Raw genomic sequence first — 24,556 nt, 5'->3', positions numbered from 1 at the left:
AATAGTTTTATATGTGGACAGGCAGATATATTTAGTACCCAAATCACTTAAATAGCTTACAGTTTTTTAGATTGCTTTTTACTGTGAGTGTCCACTGAATTTTGTACATTAGTGTAGATTGTTAACTTTGATTACTAAGGTTATTGTTGCTTAGTACTAAGTTTTGTTTTACCACACTTACTATGGTTTATATTCTAGAAAATGAAGAAGTCAAAGAAACCACTTTACGAGAGCTTAAAATGCTTCGCACTTTGAAACAGGAAAACATAGTGGAGCTGAAGGAAGCTTTCAGAAGAAGAGGAAAATTATATTTAGTGTTTGAATATGTGGAAAAAGTGAGTTGATCTTTTACATCTCTTTCAGGGCAAAATCATCAAGTAATTTATGAACAATAAATACAGGGATTTGAACTCTAAAAATGAAGCTATTTTAATCTAGGAATGGGAAACCAAGAAAAGAAATCAAATCTAAACAGAATGTATATATGTTGTCCTTTCTTCTGCTACGAAAATTACACAAATGACATAAGTAATAATATTTACATAGTACAGTGAAGACACTAAATCAAACAAGCATTATTAGACTGGAATATGTGTCATTTGAGAAAGGGTTGTTTGTTCTTTTGCCCAAAGGTCCATAAACCAGTTTAATTTGAAGGTTGAATGGTTGTCAAGTGTTTACCTCAAGATTCCTTCTATAGTGTGTTTTCCGAAACGGGAACATAGATTGCTTGTCCTCATGTAACTGGTGGTTCTTTCTCTTTCTCCTCTTGTTGTTAAAAATAGGGTTGCTCTTATTTTTTTTTTTCCACATAGAAATCTAATCTTTGGAAGACAGCTTGAAATATTTGAAATGAACTAAATTGTAGGACCTCACAAAATCTCCTTATGACTGACTTAAATTCCTTCCATCCCTGACTGCATCAGAACCCATTACACCTTGATCTGCTTCTCAGGAGAGACCGCCCAGGACAGAATAGTTATCTGCTATTTGTGTAAGCCCTATAGGGCAAGAGTAGGCTGTAGCTCTGTATTCTAGACTCTGGTTTCTGTCTTTTCATTTGGGGAAAAAAAACAAAAAACAAAAACAAAAAAAACTTATTTTTGCTGGAACCTTCATCTGCCCTTGCTTTCTTTCCTAAAATCATAATTTTATGTCCTTCTGGTGCTGTGCTGTGGACCAGCTTGGAACTAGTCCTCCTCAGTTTAATGCCCCTATATATATAGTCCTTCCTGCCCGTATTTGTAGCTAACAAGGTGTGCAGTGCTTCCTGTATGAGTATTCATGAGACTCCTAACCATTACCTGCTTGCCTTATCTGAGATTATAAAATGATCATGTGATGATCATTTTACATCTAGGGTGAGGTGACACTAAGTCCTATATTGCATATTCTGGTTCTTTGTCCATAAGTTTTGTGATGCACTACCTGACAATCAGTTAATTCCTACTGCATTAGTTCCTGTCTAGCCTTAATGTCTGGATTCTAAAGTTCCTGCTTTAATTAACCTGTGCTCACTATGATCAGTGCAGTCTTCTGTAAGTTAGCTGTATGTGTGTATAAAAATGTGGATATGGACGATGCTGTATATTTAGTTATATTTGTAGTTATTCACTTTATATAGTTTTTTATTAATGCTGACATTGCTAAAACTATTATACCAAAAGTACAGAAGACCAGCATAAGGAAAAAGATGAATATTTCAACTGTGTATTTTAATAATCACATATTTTGAATTATTAATAAATATCAAGAGAATAGAGTAGGTTTCACATGTTTCTATTATTCATTTCCTTCCTGTGTTAGGAAGGAAATGTATTTTTGTGACCCAACATAAAATTTTATGTTAATAAAAAGTAAAAATCATGAAGATAGCTGCTATGTATAATTTTTGCTTGATATCATTGCTGTTGTAATTATCATCTCTATTTTCAATTACACTTAGCAGTTTATAAATGATTCTTGCTTTCAGAATGTGTTAAATGAATTCCACAGACCCTTACAGACATTCTTCAGGGCCATGATAAATGTGTAGACAATTCTTATATTTTAAGTGAGGCAGAGGGAGAAGAATTGAAGAAAACGTTGTACAGTTAGCCAATTTCTGTTTAGCCTCTCTGCTGGTTGATGAGCACATTTTGTCCTTTAAAGAGTATTATCTCTGCAATACTAAAATCCAGATTACACTAATCCAAATTAACTAGTCTTCTTTTTCCATCATCTCCTTAGCTGATGTTGTCAATAAGCATATAGGATTATGCTTCACCCACTTGATACTGCTATTCTTGTTCAGATTAGAACACTAAGGAATTTACTGTCCTATTTGTCCAGGTTTTTACAGTACCTCCTAGTGAACAGTACTCTTGTCTAAATCCATTAGAGTGTCTTAATAGACATATCTGTAATCATTTATCCATGTTGTAGATATGGATTTAACAAAACCCATACCCCATATCTTAAATTACTAAATCTATCAATAGATTGAAAAGCATTCAAGTGCCTTTGGAATACTACCACATTTTAAAAAAATACTTTGATTTTAGTGTATGCTTTGTATTTTGTATACATACGTTAAGACAGCTTCCAAGAATAACCTCAAAACTAGATTGTAAAGTAGAAGATAATGTGCACCAAAGGTGAAGTGAAATGCTTTTGAAAATATTAAAATCTGTGTAAATTCCCAAATCAATAACTGTATACTTTGTGGAAAACAAAATATCCAAAAATATTTTTTTTCCATTTTCCAGCACAGGGATCAGAATTTTCTGTTTCCCTTGCAAGCACCATAAGCAGTGATTAACTATTGGTATATGTTCAAGTAATGGTACTTCAGGCTTTTGAGGCTGATGATTTCATATCCCTCTTCCTACCTTAATGAAACTGTACTCTGGAGAGCAGCTGCTGCCTACCACCCATTCAAATGGGATTTAGCGTAGACTAATCTCTATTGTACATTTCTGCACACAAAGTTGATTGGGAGGTAGCAGGCCTTTGCCAGTATAATTGAAATCTCAGGCCTTAGCTGCACAAGAGTTTTGTACCAATATAACTATTTTGGTTAGGGGGTCTGATTTTTTTTTTTTCCTACTGAAATAGTTAAATTGGTACAACCATTTAGTGTGGACACAGTTATGTCAGTGTAAATGTAAATTCTGTAAATGTGCCTTATACTGCTACAGTTTATTTTCCCTTCCCTATGGGAATAGGTAGCTATATAGGTATAGTTAAAGCAGTGTAATTTTGTGTGTAGACAAGGCCTTAGTATGTGAAACTGGTACAGTTGGCTGAAAAGTTTAGGAAGCACTGGCATAAACTATTGCAGGGTATTTAGTAAAATGCTCTGCTTTAGAGAAATGTTCATGTTGTCACACCATGCAGGGGAATTCTGTTCTAAGAAATTATTTGTAAATAAAATGAGCAAAAGTTTAAATCTATAAGTCTGCTAATTATTTGGGGGTTTAAGCAGTTCTATTTTAACAAGAGCCTTTTAGTTTACCTTTTCAGAAGATGGTATTCACTAGATTTTTGTCTAGAATGAAAGCCGGCTATATATGGCTAGATTATGGCCCTTGGATATTAAACTGCTGGTTTGCGGAGCTAGATTTACTGGCATGGTTATAGTACTTTAGTATGTTAGAATCATATTATGGGTCAAGCTACTTTTAGCAATTAATATCTATATTTTAAACATTTTAGAATATGCTTGAATTGCTAGAAGAAATGCCGAATGGAGTTCCACCTGAAAAAGTAAAAAGCTATATCTACCAATTAATCAAAGCGATTCACTGGTGTCATAAGAATGACATTGTTCATAGAGGTAAGTGTGTATAGCTTTCCACATGGAAATGAACCCCTTGTTGTAATTTTCTTTTTATAGGGAAAAGAGCTACAGCTTGTAAATATTATCATAAATGTGTTTGGATTTACTTTAAACAAAAAGTTTCTATTAAAACAAACCATATTTAAGTGGGTATAGAAAAATTATTTCAATTTAGCTAAGCCCTGAAGTCACCTAAATGACTTCAGATACTACCATATTACCAGGGGTGCTCCAGGCACCAGCGCATCAAGTGTGTGCCTGGGGTGGCAAGCCGCGGGGGGCGGCCTGCCGGTCGCTGTGAGGGCGGCAGTCAGGCTGCCTTTGGCGGCATGCCTGCAGGAGGTCCGCCGGTCCCGTGGTTTCAGTGGCAATTTGGCGGCGGGTACGCCGAAAGCGCGGGACTGGTAAACCTCCCGCAGGCATGCCACCGAAGGCGGCCTGACTGCCGTGCTTGGCACAGCAAAATACATAGAGCCGCCCCTGCATATAAATACCCATGCAGACAGACTTCTCTTCAAACAAGACTGCTGAAGTTTCTCCCTAGAAGCCACCAAAAGCATGGGATCCCTAAGACTACTTTAAAATATTGTTCATCAATATAATAGGCTGCTGTCTCCTGGGTATCATTAGAGACAAAATTGTACCATTTGCATAATGAGACAAAATTACAATGGAGACCTTGCCAAAGGAAAAGGAATTATGAAAATGTTCATTAAGACTCGCATTTTCCCCTCTTGCTCTTTATCCTTTATTATTTGTGTAACACGTACTGTAAGGTGAGACTTTATCTAATTTTATTGTGTTCTTACTTTATAAAGCCTTGTTTTCCAGTGTGGTTCCACAAGGTGCATGTTTTTTTTGTTTTTTTTTCCCTCCCCCAATGGATGATTTCAATATGAAATACAGGGGAGAGAGCTTTTCTCAAGTACGTTGTAAAAATGTAACTACTCTATACAGGTTGCATGCACTCAATAGGTACTATACAAAATGTATCTGAGTAAACAATATGTTTATGAAACTAGAGCAAAAATATTTCTAGAAGACACACACAATGAGCCCCAGAAGGTAATTTTAAGTGTACAAATATTGAGCTTATACATTTTCCTACATTTTGCTAATAAACTGGGTAATTAATGACATTTCCACATGCACAAGTTGATTTTGTGCCCTTGCATGAGTGCAAGTGCGGATTTACTCTTCCCATGTTTCTTCTGAGAAATTTTTAAAAAGAAACCACAATACAGAAGCTATGAATTCTACATCTTTAGAAAATTACAGGATTGTTTGAAAATTAGTTGTACAGATTACAAGTACTTCTACTGTGGTCTATTTTTGTTATCACTGTATGAATAACTGTAATTCTCTTACAATTAAATAAGTTGAAAATTAAAAATGGACGTTAGGAACTGTCTTACTTTTTTTTTTCTCTTACTCTGATATTTCAGATATCAAACCAGAAAATCTCTTAATAAGCCACTGTGACGTTCTGAAGCTGTGTGACTTTGGTAAGTTGCTTACTTTTTATTTTTTGAAAGAAGCACTTTTTACCTTAAAAATTCCACATTGTTTATCTGCAAGTTCTCCAGCATGTGTATTTTGAACACATTTTAGTGGTCAGTATTCATTATGTTCATATTTCTGGGTAGCACATTAATTTGTAAAGATCTCTAACCTTTGATTTGGACCTGTTGTTAAGTATGTTTTTAAATTTACTCATTCTATAAATAAAATATGGTTCCCAAAGATTGGTTGACATATTCCTATAATATTCATTTCCTTTTCAACTATTGGCAGAGATTTCCTTATGTGCAGTTCAGAGGATGAATCCAGTATAAGGCATGCTTAACTGTGTTGACCTATTTGGCCCACGCATCAGTAATTTTTCATTACTCTTTGTTGTATCATAAATAATTTAGTATGTTGAATAAGTATTGGTTTACTGTATATAAATGTTTTTTGTGGACTGCCTGACATACATGAAATAGTACACCATATTACAAGATTCTACACATGTCTTTAGGCTTGAAAGAAGAAAAAGTATGATACTGTATTTGAGAAACCATATGTGATCATATAATTAAAGACTGCACTGTAATACATGTGCCCAGGAGACAGACTTATGGTCATGTGCAACTTTAAGTATGGCATTTCCTGACTTGTGAGTGCTTAACTATGCCTCTTTAGGCTCTAATTCTGCAAAGCCTTAAGTACTGAGCAACTTTACACATGTGAGTAGTCCCTATTGAGCCCCAGTCAAGATCAGGCCCCGTTTTGCTGGGTGCTTTATTACCGCAGAGTAAAACACTGTTATGTCCATAACGAGTTTACAATTTCGTTAACCCAGTCAAATGAAAACCAATTTTACAGGAGTACTCGAGGGCATTCCTTGGCGAGGGCTATTTCCATGCCAGTTGCCAATCAAACCTCTTTAATTTTGGCCAAGAGGAGGAGCTGTTCAGAAAACAAAACTGCAAAAAAACCCACAAACCATTTTTGCTTAAACATGCTTTCACAGGCAGCAAGTCTCTTTTTAAAGGAAGATCAGTCCTAGCCTTATTTATGACACGCAGCTTGCCTCCCCAGGATGAGAAAATGAATGTTAATGATCTGGAGGATGGTGTGGATTGCACTCTCAGCAAGTTTGCAGATGACACTAAACTGGGAGGAGTGGTAGATATGCTGGAGGGTAGGGACAGGATACAGAGGGACCTAGACAAATTAGAGGATTGGGCCACAAGAAACCTGATGAGGTTCAACAAGGACAAATGCAGAATCCTCCACTTAGGACGGAAGAATCCCATGCACTGTTACAGACTAGGGACCGAATGGCTAGGAAGCAGTTCTGCAGAAAAGGACCTAAGGGTTACAGTGGATGAGAAGCTGGACGTGAGTCAACAGTGTGCCCTTATTGCCAAGAAGGCTAACGGCATTTTGGGCTGTATAAGTAGGGGCATTGCCAGCAGATCGAGGGACGTGATCATTCCCCTCTATTCGACATTGGTGAGGCCTCATCTGGAGTACTGTGTCCAGTTTTGGGCCCCACACTACAAGAAGGATGTGGAAAAATTGGAAAGAGTCCAGCGGAAGGCAGCAAAAATGATTAGGGGGCTGGAGCACATGACTTATGAGTGGAGGCTGAGGGAACTGGGATTGTTTAGTCTGCAGAAGAGAAGAATGAGGGGAGATTTGATAGCAGCCTTCAACTACCTGAAAGGGGATTCCAAAGAGGATGGATCTAGACTGTTCTCAGTGGTACCTGATGGCAGAACAAGGAGTAATGGTCTCAAGTTGCAGTTGGGGAGGTTTAGGTTGGATATTAGGAAAAACTTTTTCACTAGGAGGGTGGTGAAGCACTGGAATGGGTTACCGAGGGAGGTGGTGGAATCTCCTTCCTTAGAGGTTTTTAAGGTCAGGCTTGACAAAGCCCTGGCTGGGATGATTTAGTTGGGAATTGGTCCTGCTTTGAGCAGGGGGTTGGACTAGATGACCTCCTGAGATCCCTTCCAACCCTGATATTCTATGATTCTATGTAACAAATGGGTCACGTGGCTAAATCAGGCATCTGGGTCATAAAAGAGATCCCTGCAGAGAGCCAGAAGAGGCCTTGGGTCCTCCACAGAGATTTCAGATAGGGAGTGGCTGCTTGATAGGGAGCAGAATGATGGTGCGAGCAGCCCTACGCAAAGGCTTTTCTTAGCTCCCAGGGACAGGGCCTGAGCTGTTCTGAGACCCTGTTCCAACCAGCAAGGCTGAAGTGTATGAACATTTGGCTGAAGGAAAAGCCAGGGAGTTTTAGGGAGTTTTGTTTTCCCATTTGAATGTTGTGAGTAAACCAGATCTCTAGAGGTGGTGTTGCACACATGAAAGCCTTTGTGAATTACTGAGAGGGGAAATTGGAGCAGCGGCTAGCGTGAGCCAAGACTGGATAGGCAACAGACACTACACGTTCCAACAAATGATGAGCCCAGAAATCTTCAGTCAAAATTGAAGTGTCTCAATTAAGCTCAATTTATTTTACACCAGAAAGGAATTCGTAGACCTGAAAGGATGGAACAGTTTTGTAGGGAAATGAAAATCCAAGCAAACGTGTTCATATTTTGGTTGACAGCTTTGCCACTAAGAGACTGATAATGATGAATCCTGGCTTGTCTCAAGCAATTATGCTACTTCATATAGTCTGTAAGCACAGTGATTTTATTCCCCATAAATAGTGGCCAGACTTTACCTACATTAAGTAGAAAAGAAAGCCATACCATAATGCACCAGTACCTAATCCCTTTCATGCTAACTCTTTTTGTTTGTTTGTTTTTTTATATATATATATATATTTATATAGGATAACATGCTTGGAATTTTGCTTTGTATTTCAGGTTTGGTTGAACTGAAATCACAAAGGAAAGCTTATTTGCTTTTGCTTAATTTGGAATTAGTTATAGTAGCTTCACTCAGTTTTACTACAAAGAGACAATGTTAGACTAGGATCGGCATAGTCAATAGACAGAGTGGAAGCCAAATCTGGACCACCAGATGCTTTTGAACAGACCCCAACATCTTTTTATTTACTTATTATTATCTTTATTGTTGTTGGTTTGTTTTTAGTACTGTCTCTGGAGTCTGGATCTTGACTATGTCTTGGCCAAGAAATTTTGACCTTGACCAAAAAAATTGATTACCTCTGGACTAGATTAAGCCATTACTTAATACAACCAATTCCAGTAAGCACGCTTTTATTGCACTTTGTAACCATATAGGTTTCAAGCACATATTGTCCTTCTTTCTTTAGACTAGAATTTAAAGGTGTGATGTTAGATAATACATGCAAATCAATACATAGTAAATGTCTAGTGTAGACAAAGCTGAACTGGTCTAGTTAAAGTCTTGTCTACACTAGACATTTTCAACGTATTAATTAGCATATGTTAGCTAACATGTGCCAGCATCACACCTTAAATCTTAGCATAGACAAAGCCATTGAGAAATGGATAATTAAGACAGTATCTTTTACTGTGAGGTTTTTTTAAAGATGGAATTGAGACTATTGAGTCTGGCATGTAAACTGTTCATGCCTAAATGGAATTGAATGACAGTAATCCCCCTGCACACTGGTAAACACTGGTAATGCTATGTATGAATGGAAACATGGATTGGGTAGGATAAAGAGACTGATACAAAAGTGATTGAAATAATAGGTGCCAGAGGCTGGTCCTATTACTTTGTCCAGAAGATGCTTGGTACACTAATCAGAAAAGCCACTGTATTCTCAAAGTATGGCCAGAGAGAACCACAACTGCATTAGCACATGTGTTCACAAACCCCTGCACAGTGCAAAAATAATAGTCATAGCATATCCTGCCTTCTTTTTTACTACGGGGAAGTTGGGTGGGGACAGAACAGGAATGTTATGTTAATTGTACGCAGATGTTTTGTGGCGTGGTGGTTGGCTCCTTTATTAAAATGCTGTGAATACCATACGGCCTGTGTCATAGTACTGAACAAGCTGTCATCCATCAACATGCTTATGCACCACATGATGACCAATACCATGGAGATATTAGGAGACTGTTCGGATAAGAGGCTCTGGCAATGGGGTGGGAATTCTATCAACACAGCCGATACACCAATTGGAATGCCAGAAAGCTTCCAGCAATAATCAGATACATCTGTCGCAATCAGTCTACACTCAGTACTGTTCCTTTCTTCATTCCTATTGGCAGAAACTACACCCACACAACACATCCAGGCAACTATTACACACAAGCCTAATATTACACACCACCATATGTACAGAACACAGTACAGTGAATTTGTAGAGATGTATGAGAAGCCACTGGGACAAGAGAAGTGATGTGTTAGTAGATCTTCAGCAACATAATGAGATCATATAGGTTTGTCCTGTTGCCACTGTGTTGGGGCATCCTATCAGTTAAACATCTGCACTGTGGCAGATACATGGACTTTTTGTTAGCATGTGTTGCTTTCATGTGTTGAATACACTGCTACGTGTGGTGTAATTTATGTGCTAAAGCACTCGGATGGAGTTTTCAGAGTGTGCAGAAGTGTGCTAGATGCTTTTGTATAGTCCTAAATTGACAGGAAAAAATTACAAAGCAAGTAAAAGACAAAGTCCCTGTCACAAAAATGTTATCAAAATTTTAGTTATGATAAAAGTTAGGGTAACTAGCAAAGGGGGGGGGTGAAAAGAAGGGTGGTGGTAGAATTACTTTAATAGTTAAACTTAGAAACAACCACATATATCTGTTGCCAATTGAGGCCACTTTACAATATAGACAGTGGGGTGCCTCTTAGAAAGGTGTCAAGCAGTCAAGGATTTTGTAAGCCATCTTCCAGTGTAATATGATAGAATCAGGTTGCCATCAAGTGGATTCTCACGTAAGCAGTGTACTTATTAAGCCTATAGTATTAATTTTCCTTTCCCATTGCTGTACCATGTCAAAGCTGAGCATTTTTAGTCAGTTGTTTATTTTCCTCAGGATTGCATTAGCTGATGATGGATATTCAGTGTTTCCAGGCATCCCTGATTATGACCAAGTTTCCTTTCAGTTCCTGCGGGCTGGCTTGGATGGAAGATCCTTCCTTGACTATGATTTGTTGATATTTTTCATTCTTTTGCTGTATCAGAATTGTGTTCCTGTCAAACAATCAGCACCCAGCCTGGGGCTGAAAGGAATTTTCTTCTCTTGCTTCTCTCTTCCAAGCTTATAATGAAAGGTTTTTCATTTACATGATTAATATGATGGCCCATGTCACCTTTGGCTGAGGCAGTACTGTCTGTGTATTTATGCAATTATACATATTTAATTAATTAATTTTAGGTTTAGAAAATGACCCATTTCCAACTCTAAGCACCTGGACAATAATATAATTTTTTTTCACAAGTATAAAATGAATCCTATATCAATAACAAATTTATCATCAACTCAACCCAACAGACTAAAAATAATTTCTGCTATCCATCTTCTATTCAAAGATCTAGGAGAATGGGTGGAACTTAGTATGTCCTGGAGGACCATGGATTTGAGCTCTGCCTGACTAAGGTCTGAAATGAGATCTGCATCCAGAATAAAGATCACAGCCTTTGCAAACACAGAAGAAGGGTGGTAGAGGGAAGAAGGTGCTGCTGCCACCTGAGCATTCAAAAGCAGAGAGGGAGAGCAGTTACTAAGTCCAAAAGTGAAACTCTGCTCTGAGGCTCTTCTGGATTCCAGAGTTTTTATTCTTTCTTCCTCACTTACAAACCAATGGAAGAACTCTGTGGTTTGATTTCAGTGGGCTGTCTATCAGGCCCTAAAGCCATATCTCAGGAGGAGAGAGTTATGAATATTTTGCCTCTGCATTTCAGTTTGAATTACATAACTAGACTCAATTTATTCTCTGGTAAGGAGTTCCACATGCAGAGTTTAGTTGCTGAGATCTGTCTGGCTCCAGTCCTGCCTGATTGATTGATTAATTATTTAGCTAGCTAGCAAGCAAGCAATGACAGCATGCTTGGCACTTTACAAAAATGTTGACAATATCTGTCCTAAAGTGTTTATTATTGGCTTTACCAGCTGGAGTTTCCCTGTGATATTCAGCTGACTTGGTGGGTTGTGGATGGGTAACAATATTTTAAAAATTCAAAATTATTCCTCCTTTTGGATTTTCTAATATACCATCCTCTTTGTGTCTGTTTTGGAAACTCTTGCTTACAGGTACCATCTTTGTATAGTTGCAAATATATAGCGCGTTGTTGGTGCTAAACAAACACTAATGGCCTCTGGGAGACTCTGATCCTAATCCATTAAGAGTCTTGTGTTAAATTTGGTTCTCAAACAGATAGGAAGCCAGTGTTGTGTGCTGAGCATCGTATGAAGTGTTTGTCCTGGCCTTTGATGGGTTATAGTTTTTGGGTGGTAGTTATATTCAACCCAATAAGTTGTAGTAGTCGAACATGAAAGTGACCAATGCATGAATCTGTGTGGCTAGGTTCTCATGTAAAAGGAGTAGATGGAGTCGTTTGGCCAGTCAAAGACCGAAGACCTTCCTTACCATATTTGTAATCTGTGTCTAGAAGCAGCACTTATTGGTGAGCCCGCTACTCATGGAGTATGTTAGAGCGCTAACTTTCTTCTACAGATACATGTCTTTTCCTGCTGCATATGGGATTTCACAATGAGACTTAATACCTAAGTTTGAATATAGCTAGTGCAACCTCCTGAGAGGCCGTTTAAACAATCCAACAATGTTCCATGCTGGTGAAGACCCAAAAGCATAGACCTCTGTGGGACAGATGCCAGTTGAACTTGTCAGTGAAGCAGAAACACAGATTTTCACCAATACATGAACATACGCATATATTTAAGAAACAATAGGGTAACAATGAAATATGTAATACTAATCAGTTATACTTAATACTTATTTAAGGCATTCATTTTAAATCGGATGATACGAAAAATTGATTTGACCTTTAATACAATAATCAATAGTAGTATGTAAATCTTCATTTAGGTGGAGACATAATCTTTTGTATTATCTTTTTTGCAGGCTTTGCTCGGAATCTATCAGAAGGAAGCAATGCAAACTATACAGAATATGTGGCCACCAGGTGGTACCGTTCACCTGAACTCTTGCTTGGGTAAGTACACTTTCCAGAAGTAATAGCTCTGAGATCTAAATCTTGTATGACCCAATGCATTTACTCAAGTACTTTTGTGAGGATCAACCATTGGATATGGTAGTTGGTTAATAAATTGATTATGTCTCATTAATTACTATGGATTATGCTTCTTGTAAGGTGGCTTGATGCTATGATATGATAGCACATTTTGAACAAATTGCTATCTTGATTCAGGTTTACATATTAGTAAATTATCATAACTATGTTTTAAACCATCTCTTTATTTTTTTTAAAAAAGGTATTTAGTGCTTGTGAAAGGTGCTGGATAAACAGACCTGGAGTGTGAAATCTTTTGTTAGCCACAGAATGGATACAGCACAGACAGTGCTCCACGCTGCACTGCTAACACTCCTCACCCTTAGAGGGATCCCACCACTCTGGCTTGAGAGCGTACTTCAGTCTCCATTTCATCTTTGCCAGCTCTGCAAAGATGGCTAATAAGCAAGGTGTCAGTTTTAAGGGTGTCTCTTTGTTGGCCAGGAGGACATAAGTCCATGTGGCAGGCCATCGGTTCATTTCACATAAGGTTCTGTAATGTGATGTGAAAGAGTTAATATGGGCCCGAGAGGTCAATTAACCTGCCTGCAACACCTGAAAGATGGGCCAGGATTAATTCGAAATAGCTAGGGGAGAGCAGGGCTGGTTTCAATAAAGAGCACATCTGGGGAGAAGAATCCTAGATGGAACTCCTCCACTTCTCTATTGTGAGAAGCAGCCTGAAGGAAGGCTGAGAAAGAAAAAGGGGAGACCAGACAAGCTTCTCCGGGGGTGAGCTGGAGGCTGAGCCTGGAGCCTGCCTGAGCCCCTGAATAAGGAGGGGAGTGGATCAACCCCTGTATTGTGGGGTCAATTAAGGCACAGAAACACAGTCTAAAGCAGCAGAGACATGCCTGTGACAAGGTGGCTGCCAGCTGAGCCTAGTTGAGCTGTAGGTTTGGTTTTTGTATACGTTACTGTAGAACTTTTCGGCCCCAGAAGAGGCCAGGTTCTACCAAGTGGTCTGGCCTGAGGGTCAGAATACTCCTATGGCAGAATAAGGTCAAAAGACAGTGGAGGAAACTTGAGGCAAAAGTTGCTGCCTCATCACAGCCAGTCAGGAGGCCTATTGAGGCAGCAACTTTGCCACAGGCACTGAGCAGCCAGAGCGCAAGTAATAGTTCTTCTTTGAGTTGTTCACACATGTATTCAGCTCAGGTGCACGCAACCAGAGCTGGAGAGTTTTTTCTGTAGCAGCATGCATGCCCTATGCCTCCCCGTGGCCTCAGCCAAGTCTATTTAGGGGTGGTGCCACCCCAACCCCCTTCAGTTCCATCTTGCCACCTGTGGCCTGAGTTGAAGCTCCTGGTCAGGTTTATCTTGCGGTTACTATGCAATTAGCAATTTTTTCCTATATTTGCTTTTGCAGTTCGTTCTTTATAGTTGGTTATAGTTTAGCAGTAGTACCCATTAGTTAGTATTAGTTTAGATAGTATTAGGAGAGAGATCAATGGCGTGCCTTCACCAGGCTTCAAACATTATTTGTTGTGTGGGGTAGCTATCCCATTCAGTGATACCCACCTGAGCTACCTCTTATACCTTGGTGATGGGCATATCAAAGAGAGGTGCGGTACTTGTTTTTGTTTAAAAAAAAAAAAAAAAAAAACAGCTCTCTAGAAAGACTTACTTCAAGTAGTACCTCATGGAGTAGGTGGCATGATCTGCTTCGGCACCAGGGCCTTCAGCATCTAGCCCCACAACCAGCCTCTGAGGTAGCAATGATCTCGGACAGACCCTTGAACTCAGACTCTCCTTCTCCTGTATGGATTTTCTATGAACAAGAACCCATAAAAACGGACAGGAACCATTCCAAGTTCAAAAGAGTCCCCTCTACATCAAGAAGGGACTCCAAACATCACCAGCATTCTCCCAGTGTCCAGGGTAGAGCAAGGTCTTCATCCCATGGCTCCATGGGATGCTACTAGTGCCACTACTTCTGATTAAATTCTTCCTCCCAGGCTGATCTGGCTCATAATTGTTTTCAGCTTTGTGAAATTGGCCCTATTAAAGCACCAAATATATATATTAACAGTGTGGACTTTATTCTGCTTGCACATTATAAATGTGATCAAGTCATGATCATTTGTATCTAAACTACCTTTAATTTTCAGTTCTGTGGGCAATTCATTTTTATCCGTTAAGACAAGGTCTAATAAAGAATTTCCCTATTTTGGCTGCAACACTTTCTGAGTTAGGAAATTGGCACCTGTAATGTTCAGTAATTCCAAGGCAGTTTTAGAACTGTTATGCAGATTGAAGTCCCCCATGATCTCACAGCTTTTCCCCCTATACACTGCAGGTAGGTGTGTAAGGTGGCAGTCATCCTGTTCCTAGTGTGATTTGATGGTCTATAGCAGACACCAACTAGTACCCCATCTTGTATTTTATCTGTTAGGGCATTGATCCATAAGCATTCAAGATAATTTTCTTCTGAGTTATCAGTGACCTGGAAACACGTAATGCCATTTTTTACGTAGAATGCTACTCCCCAACCCCTTTTGTCCATTCAATCCTTCTTAATTGGGTTTTAACCATTGATTTTAATGTTTCAATCATAGGAATCATCCCACCAGGTTTCAGTAATAGCCACCAGATTGAATTTATGCTCATAAATTCCTCTTGTTTGTTACTCAGGCAATTAAAGAATTTCTTCCCTTCATGTCCTTTGGTTCTTTGATTAAATTTCTTCTGAACATCTCAATATTGTTCTGAGTGATCATATCCTTCTCTTTTTACCCTCCACTTTTGCCATTAGTTTAACACCCTCCTGACTGCTCTAGCCAGCCTGTCCCCAAGGAGATTGGTTCCCCTTCTACGGAGATGGAGGCCATCTAAACTATACAGCCCCCTCTCTGTATAGATGGACCAATGTTCCACAAAGTGAAAATCCTCCACAGATAGGTTCACTTCCAGAATCTTCTGCCGTCTGTCTTGCTTTGCTCGTGAGGTAGGAAGGATCTCAGAGAAGATGACTTGGATCTTCATGTGGCAGTGCTACCAAGCCACAGGAAGTTCCAGAGATTTGTTATTTGGACTCAATGTTATCAGTACAGGGTGCTTCTCTTCAGAATAGCCTTGGCCCTACATGTATTTACCAAGTGGTGGCTGCCCATGTGGAGAAGAAAGGGATTCACATCTTCCCTTACACAGATGTTTGGTTAGTTTGGGGCAAATCAGAAACCAAAGCTCTCAGTCACATTCAAGTCATCCCCTATCTCTTTGATCATCTGGGTCTCGTTAAACAGAGAAAATCCACGTTACTTCAGACACAAATCATGTTCATTGGGGTCCTACTTAGTTCTACAAAATCAATGCCCTTTTTTTCTCAAGAGAGGTTTCAAGTAATTTACCAACTTTTGTCCCTTAAATTCCACTATAACCACTATGGTCCGGATATGTTTGAGACTCTTGGGCCACATGGCTTCATCCGCTTACGTACTACTAAGTGGAAGGCTGCATGTGCACATTCTCCATGGTTGGCTAAAGTCTATTGACCAAATTTCCATTTGCTAGACAAGTTGGACAGGGTTCCTCCAATGGTTCTGAGATCAATGGAATGTTGGTAGGATCATAATAATGTTTGCAGAAGCATTCCCTTTCCCCCATCCTCAATGATCACATAGTTATGGATGCTTCGAAGTCAGGTTGGGAGGCACATTTGGAGTCCTTGCAAGTCCAGGAGGTATGGACAGAATGAGAGACATCTCTGAACATCAACATGCTTGAGCTCTGAGCAGTTTTCACTACCTGCCACACCTTCCTTCCCCATGTCCAAAGTCTGTCTGGATTCTCATGGACAATAGGACAATGATGTATTATGTGAACAGACAAGGGAGGGCTTGGTCCAATCAACTCTGTCAAAAGATGACGAAGCTGTGGTACTTTTGCATCAGGGAAAGTATCTCCCTGATGGCTACTTACTCACTGGATTCTCAGAATCATTTGGCCAATCATGACAGCAGATTCTTTACTGCAATCACAAGTGGTTCCTCAACAGTAGAGTATGGAGGATCATTTTCAGAACTGCGGTTATCCCATCATTCAATCTGTTTGCTATATGACCCAAAAAGAAATGCTATCAGTTTTGTTTTCGGGCAGGTCTCGGTCTGGACTCAATAACTGATGCTTTCTTGCTGAAGTGTGGCCCGGACCTCATGTATGTGTTTCCTCAACCCCCCCTATTCCTCAGGTTATTCTCAAGTTGAAGCAGGACCAAGCCAGGATAATACTCATTGCTTTGGGTTGGCTGAGGCAGTGCTGATTTTTGGACCTCCACAGCCTCGGTCTAACCTCTACCACCTGTACCAGACCAGTTGTTACAACATGACATTTGGATTTGGCACTTGATCCCAAGCAGCCCGAGCCTTGTGACATGGCTGTTGAATGGCTAGATCAAGTAAATAAGGCTTCTTTGAGTGTAGTCCAACACGTCCTGCTTAGTAGTGGAAAGCAATCTACAAGGTCCACTTACTTGGCTAAATATAAGAGATTTTCAATCTAGTCAGCTGGCAGAAGTATTCAGCCATTGTTTGCTAAGATTCAGGCCATTGTGGAGTACTTATTGCATCTTCAGACGAGCTAGCCATTCGTCTTCCAATGGATGGAAAGTCAGTATTTTCTAATCCAATTGTAGTTAGATTCCTCAAAGGTATTATTTGTCTCTAATGCCCCTGTAAAAAATGCAGTTCCCGTTTGGGACTTAACCACAGTGTTGACAGCCATTTCAGCCTTTAGCTCAGTGGTTTTCAACCTTTTTTCATTTGCGGATCCCTAAAAATTTTGAATGGAGGTGCAGACCTCCGTCCCTTTGGAAGTCTTAGACATAGTATGTGGACCCCCCAGGGGTCCGCGGACCACAGTTTGAAAACCACTGCTCTAGCTAATTGCTCTCTAGCTCGCCTTTCTCAGAGGATTGCTTTTCTTGTTGCACTACTATCAGCCAGAACAGTGGGAGAACACATACTGATGGCAGGCCCTCCATACATGCAGTTCGTCAAAGATAAAGTGCCCTTAAGACCACATCCAAAGATTTTGATGAGTTGTATTGGCCTATCATCTAAACCAAATGATATACTCACCTGTATTTTTTCTTAAACCACTCCAGTAGGGATGAACAGAATTTTCATGCATTAGATGTGATATGAGCACAGGCATTCTGTTTAGATAGAATTAAGCCTTTTTGAGCATCTCCTCTCCCCTTTGTTTCTCATAGCAGTAGGATGAAAGGCCAGGCAGTTTCAGCACAGACTAGGTGAACTACAGCATGCGCTTCAACAGCCTAAGGAGTAGTGGACATAAGAATGGCCATCCTTGGTCAAACTAATGGTCCATCTAGCCCAGTATCCTGTCTTCTGACAGTGGCCAGTGCCAGATGCCTCAGAGTGAATGAACAGAACAGGGCAATTTATTGAGTGGAAAATTTATTTTCCCTCACTGGAAAAACTGCTAGCTTGTTTCACAAGAGTGTGACCTACTTCTGTAGCCTTCTTACAAGACACTTCTATTTTGGACATCTATAGGGCTTCATACATACCTTTATTCAATATTATACTATCACAGCTGCTTCCAGGTCTGATGCAAGCTTTGGAAAAATTGTTTTGCAGTTGCTATTCAGGTAGGCTCTGAACTTCTTGGTAGTCACTGAATCATGGGCGGTTAGGTGAACGCGCCCTTAGATGCTCAAATACAGTCGTGATGCAGTCTCCAGAAAACCCCATTTTTAAAAAGAAAAAAAATCTCAGATGTATCTATTGCAGTCTTTCCTTTACCATCAGTTTCTGCTGAAAGTTTCCTATATTTAAGGTGAATAAAGCATGTTAGTATGATCAAATTATGCTATTATCTATATGTGCTGTATGTTCTACAAGTACAGAGATTTGGTCACTATAGGGTCTGATTCTGGGAGTTGCTGAGCACACACAACTCCCAATACGCTAAATGAGAGTTGCAAGTATTCAGCACCACCAAAAAACAGATAATCTTATTGGAAACATTTGTTGAACTTTTATAAGTAGATAGTAGAAATTTCTTGTATATGTCAAAATTGAAACAGTCATTACCCTTTTAATAAATTCATCCCACTATTTCCAGCGCTGTGCTGACATCATTACTGTAGGACTTTTGTTACTGGTGCACAATGACAGTGGCATAATAAATTATTATATGCACAATGGTTGTCATTAAACAAAACTAGAGAAATACCAGTTTGTCAGCTTGTAGAGAGATATTATCAAGATTCTATGAAAGTGCTGCATGTAATAAAAAATTACAAAAGAGAATAAACAGTGGCTTTTTAGTTATATAACATGAGGGATTGGATTTTTTATAAGTCTTTGTATATTAGTAAGTAGGCTCATAAAGGAAGAAGGTGACGAAGTGTAACTTTTGACAGTAATATACTGTGCATTCTTAATGTAAATTGACCCTTAATTTTCAAAAGTGTTTTGCTATCACAGGAAAATACAGCATAAAGTCTTGGTGCACAATGTAAACATAAACTTTGAATTAGCTTGTACAGAAGAGTATTGATTATGAATGTGTTTGACACTGTTATGTCTTTAGCTATTTCTGATACTTCATTTTAAAGTTAGGTTTTTATTGGCGCAACGTAACGTGTGTTCCTCTGCTGCACAGAATATGGCTGCAATAGTAAATATTTGTACTCTTTAAAACTGTGGAGAATATTATAATTTTAAAGAGGCTTATGTTTTCATTTAATCTGTGTGCATAAAAAGTGAAAGTACTTAACTTTTTCATAAGGGGAAGGAAACATTATTAACATAATTAATACATTATCCAAAATCTACTTACTTTAAAGAGCTTCAGGTAACTTTTAGTGAAGTACATTGTACCTTTTGGGGGTGTTAAATTATTGACAAATACTAGCTTGTTTAAAGACATACCGTCCTGACAGACCAATTGAATTAGTGTCTGAAAGCATAATCTGCATTCTGTGCAGTGAGGGACTGTTTTACTTCCTTTTTATTCACTGTGGGTAGGCCTGTTGGTCTGTGTAATGTGTAGGAGTTCTTTCTCTTATACTGGCTCACTATGCCTACATTGTTTCCTGTGTTCTGCAGTTTGAGGAGGCAGGACCTCACCTGTCAGTCAGCTGGTGGAGGTTTGACTTATGCTTTTGGAAAATGTCTTAGTTTAATCTGCTGCTTTATTGCAGATGGACAATTTTTCAGACCTCTTGATCTACAGCACACAATGAAAAATCTATTAAACTGCCAGTCTGGGTCCAGAATTTTTCTTCTCATTGCTCGTGTTTGCAAGGAAGATAAATTGTTACTGACTTACAGGGGGGTTTAGCTCATTTTCCAGCTGCAGACGAAGTTTGCTCCATAACATGGAGCAGCCTTCCTTACTCCTTCCCTAGCCTAAGGCTTCACATGGGGGACCAGCCTACCGAGGAAAAGCCCAGGGAGAAAAGGTGCTTGTTGTGCTCATTTACCCTACAGCATTGCCAAACAGGAGAGTTGTACAGTTTTTGTTCTCAGAAGCTGCTCTGCTCCAGGAACTCCACAGCTGCCATATACCCCCTATGGCAGTGAGTCTCAAACTTTTGTACTGGTGACCCCTTTCACATAGCAAGCCTCTGAGTGTGACCCTTATAAATTAAAAACACTTTTTTATATATTTAACACCATTATAAATGCTGGAAGAGAAGAGGGGTTTGGGGTGGAGGCTGACGCCCAGTTTGAGAACCCCTGCCCTACGGGCACCAACAGGAGAAGCTTCTTATCTTTGGAACCTGTACCTAGCAATGTGATGCAGATTATAGTGGGGCCAAGAGCACTAGCCCTCCTTTGACTCCCACCCTTCTCCCAATCTGAATGTACTAGCAGCATCACAAAAACAAATGGCATTGAGAAATTTCAGCATCAGGTCTGGGGGGCTGGGGTGCATGGGAACTGTCTCTGCTAGATCAGCAAGAGGAATCAGTGGCCCAGGCAGCTCCAGTAGCTCCATGTATTACATTTCCAGTAGCGCCAAGCCCCACCAGAGACAAGATACCAGCAGGGCCGTCCTTCATGGGCCTTTAAGGAGCTTCATCATGCTCTGCCTTGCCATCCTTGGGCTGCTGCCAACACTCTTCTCCAGCTGAGATAAGTAATTTTTCTTAGTGGTACTCCCCTCTCCCCCTAAGTGAAAGCATCACAGTGTCTCATGGCAACTTCTGGTAGGCAACCAGTCTATGCACTTTTGGCTTCCTACTTCATCTTTTCTAGCTCTCCACCCTTGGAGCAGGCTGGACTCAGTGGGCCTGTTCTCAAGCAAGGCTTCCCTGTGGGACCTGCCCAGGTGGAATCAGGTTATCTCACTCCAGCGTCTCAGGGCCCAAGCTGTCTCTGCAAGTAACCCTCTTGAGCCCTCCCCTCACAAAGTGCATCAGAATGAAGTAACTGACTCAGAGCAACCCACAATGTAAGATTCAATCATCAAAGTAAGGAAGAACATAACAGCTATACTGGGTCAGACCAGTGGTCTAGCTAGCTCAGTATCCTGTCCGTGGACAGTGGCAGATGTGTCAGAGGAAGGAACAGAACAGGACAATTTTGAGTGAGCCACACTCTGTCATCTAGTCCAAATTCTGGAAGTTGGAGGTTTAGCGACACCTGGAGCATAGGTTTGCATCCGTGACCACCTTAGCAAATAGCCATTGATGGACCTATCTTCCAGGAACTTCATTCTTTTTTGAACCCAGGTATACTTTTGGCCTTCACAACATTCCCTGGCAATGAGTTCCACTGGTTAACTGTGCTTTATGTGAAGTAGTACTTTCTTTTGTTTGTTTTAAAGCTGCTGCCTATTAATTTCATTCAGTGACTTCTTGTTCTTGTGTTATGTGAGAGAGTAAACACTTTCTTCACACCATTCATGATTTTATAGATCTCTATCATATCACCCCTTAGTCATCTCTTCTAAGATGATCAGTCAGTCTTTTTTTAATGTCTCCTCATATGGAAACAGTTCCATGCCCCTAATATTTTTTGTTGTCCTTCTCCGTACCTTTTCCAATTCTAATGTATCTTGTTTGAGATGGGGTGACCAGAACTGCAGGCAGTATTCAAGGTGTGAGTGTACCATGAATTTATATAGTTGCATTATTATATTTTCTGTTTACTAATTTACCACTTTCCTAATAGTTCCTAACATTGTTAGCTTTTTTCACTGCTGCTGCATGTTGAGCAGACGTTTTAAGAGAGCTTATCCACAATGATTCCAAGATCTCTTTCTCGAGTGCTAAGAGCTAATTTAGACCCCATCATTTTGTATGTATAATTGGGATTATTTTTTCCACTGTGCATTACTTTGTACTTAACAGCATTGACATTCATGTGCCATTTTGTCACCCAGCTTAGTGAAATCCCTTTGTAACTCTTCACAGTCAGATTTGGACTTAACTATCTTGGGTAATTTTGTATTATCTGCAGATGTTGCCACCTCACTGTTCACCCTCTTTTCCAGATCATTTAGCACTGGTCCCCGTGCAGATCCTTGGAAAACACTGCTATTTACTTCTCTATATTGTGAAAACTGACCATTTAATTCTATCCTTTGGTTCCTGTCTTTTAACCAGTTACTGATTCATGAGAAAAGGGAACAGATTTAGAACAGAATCTGTCAGGGCTCCCAATTCTTAATGACTTCTCAACCTAGAGACAGTCAAGCTAGTCAAGTATAAGATACCCTTTAAAACAGAATGTGAGCGCTCAGATTCCAGTGCTGAAAAGGAAAAGAGATGACAAATTAGTCTTTCTCAGTTCTGCCTTTATACCAAACGGTTGTTATTTCAGTGATCTCAGGAGAGTTCTCCCTACAGTCTGCTCAAAACATAAATATCCAAAAGAGAGTTGGTCACATGCTGCATGTCCACAAAGCAATTAAAATCCACCTTGCATGAATTCAAGTACACAGAAAATGAGTCGCTTTGTTTGTTTTGTATCACCAGCACTAAGAGGCCAAAAACATTTAAAAGCTTGCTAGATTTCGGAAGTATTGAATTGAAGTAGTATGTGATGCGAAGGAGCAAAATCTTAGAAGGAAGATCAAAGACCATCAAATTAGGGATTACCTACATCCGGGGCTGAAAAGTCTTGTCCTCTGAAGAGATCTGCCGGGCAGCAACTTGGTCATCCGCTTGTATGTTTACCAGACATGTATATTAGACTAATGTACCTTTCTGGACATTGCCTCTACTGGGAGAGTCCTGTATGCTACGCTACCTGAAATGTTTTCTTAACCATTTTTTTTCAACTTTGAAATAGTTATTGGAGGATTCCCTTTGGGATTCATTGATTTTAAAATTCTTTTGTAGGAGTGCTGAGCCTGGATAAGAGAAATTTGATACTTGATAATTTCTGTTCTCTGAGTAGCCAGTTTCACCATTCTCACTTACCTTTTTCCACAGAATAAGAAAAAAATTGATTCAATTATATTCTATTCAGCTATGCTCTGTAGACAGGAAAAATCAAGAGAAGTTGGTGTTAGCTTAACTTTGAACATTAGAGTAATGTCTGTTTTTCTGCTTTGAAAATGTTCTTTATTGGTGAGTTTTCCAGAAAAGAAATGAAAGTCCTCAAGGGTAATTGACAAGTCTGATCTTGCCTTCTCAACAGGGCCGGCTCCAGGGTTTTGGCCGCCCCAAGCAGCCAAAACCAAAAAAAGCCACGATCGCGATCTGCGGCGGCAATTCGGCGGGAGGTCCTTCACTCCCAGGCGGAGAGACGGACCCTCCGCCGAATTGCCGCCGAATACCTGGAACTGCCGCCCCTGTCCGGAACGGCCGCCCCAAGCACCTGCTTGAGAAGCTGGTGCCTGGAGCCGGCCCTGCTTCTCAAACTGCCGTACAGTTAGAGAACCCATTCTGTAAATGGAGAGCCTAGAGAAGCAAATATCAAATTTATTTTCCCTGCTACAAGTAAGCTTAATGTAGACAAAAAGTTAGTTAATATATGCAAAGAGATTGTCAAGAAGATATTTTTGTTGATTAGTGTGAACATTATTGTACTTGCTTTCCAGAGCCCCCTATGGGAAGTCTGTGGATATGTGGTCTGTAGGCTGCATTCTTGGGGAACTTAGTGATGGGCAGCCACTATTTCCTGGAGAAAGTGAAATTGACCAGCTTTTTACAATTCAGAAGGTGCTAGGACCACTTCCATCAGAGCAGATGAAGCTTTTCTACAGCAATCCTCGTTTCCATGGGCTGCGGGTAAGGGAGACTGACCAAAAACCTTTTCTTTCAGTCTTCTGTTGATGTGGTATTTAAACTATTATCCAGTAGAAAATAAATGTTTTAGACCTTTTTCCCTCAGGTTTTATATATTCTCTTCCATCTGAAAAGGTAAGGGATAGGTTTAGATTTTGAGGTGGTCATGGATTCATAAATAAAATTGCATTATGGTTACGCTGTTGCATGTGTAGATGCGTACATTATCACTTAAAATTATTTACATCATTGCTACGACTTTTTTGGCAGGTTAGAGTGTACACTCCAGTTAAGCTTTTGTTTAGACTAGGAGGCTGAATTTATCTCTAGCTCAGACAGTCGGTTCTCTACATGGCAAGATCCCAAAAGAGTTTTATATTTGCAATTACTGTATTATCTCCAACAGCTCATGTCTAGAGGTCTTGTTTGTGGTTTATTACAATTTAGTTTTGGTTGTCTTGACAACTGCTGCCATTTTGTCAATTTAATATTATTCATAATGATGAATTTCTGCTCTAATCTGAAGTATTACACATGTTATCACAAAGATAATACATTAAAAGTTCTCCACAGTGTAAAGTGCTGTCCTGATTCGCCTCCGTTCCAGCCCATCCAACATAAACTTCATTGGATTAATGCATTGTAAAATGTTACACTGAGGAATGGAATAAAGTATATTTATTTTGTAGATTTAAAAACTCAAAATTCAGAAAGGTGGTATGATATTGCGATTAGCATAGGGCTGGGTGTCATGAAGACCTATGTCCTAATCCTGGGCCAGTGATTTACTGGTTGTTCTTGGGTAAGTAAC

The 24,556-nt window shown here is 39.7% G+C and overlaps 1 protein-coding gene across 3 annotated transcripts in view; it reads left to right on the top strand.

Annotated features, from left to right (window-relative positions):
- The window catches only part of CDKL5 (cyclin dependent kinase like 5), a 204,067-nt gene that overhangs the window by 131,815 nt on the left and 47,696 nt on the right, over nucleotides 1–24,556 (top strand). For all 3 annotated transcript variants that reach the window (XM_054006740.1, XM_054006747.1, XM_054006732.1), the window contains exons 5-9: nucleotides 199–335; nucleotides 3,697–3,817; nucleotides 5,266–5,325; nucleotides 12,362–12,452; nucleotides 23,559–23,748. In XM_054006740.1, coding sequence (XP_053862715.1) covers nucleotides 199–335; nucleotides 3,697–3,817; nucleotides 5,266–5,325; nucleotides 12,362–12,452; nucleotides 23,559–23,748 — 599 coding nt within the window. The remainder of the gene's footprint in view (nucleotides 1–198; nucleotides 336–3,696; nucleotides 3,818–5,265; nucleotides 5,326–12,361; nucleotides 12,453–23,558; nucleotides 23,749–24,556) is intronic.

The sequence above is a fragment of the Malaclemys terrapin genome, chromosome 1, assembly GCF_027887155.1.
Source record: "Malaclemys terrapin pileata isolate rMalTer1 chromosome 1, rMalTer1.hap1, whole genome shotgun sequence".
NCBI lineage: Eukaryota > Metazoa > Chordata > Testudines > Emydidae > Malaclemys > Malaclemys terrapin.
This window is presented reverse-complemented; position numbering and strand designations above follow the sequence as displayed.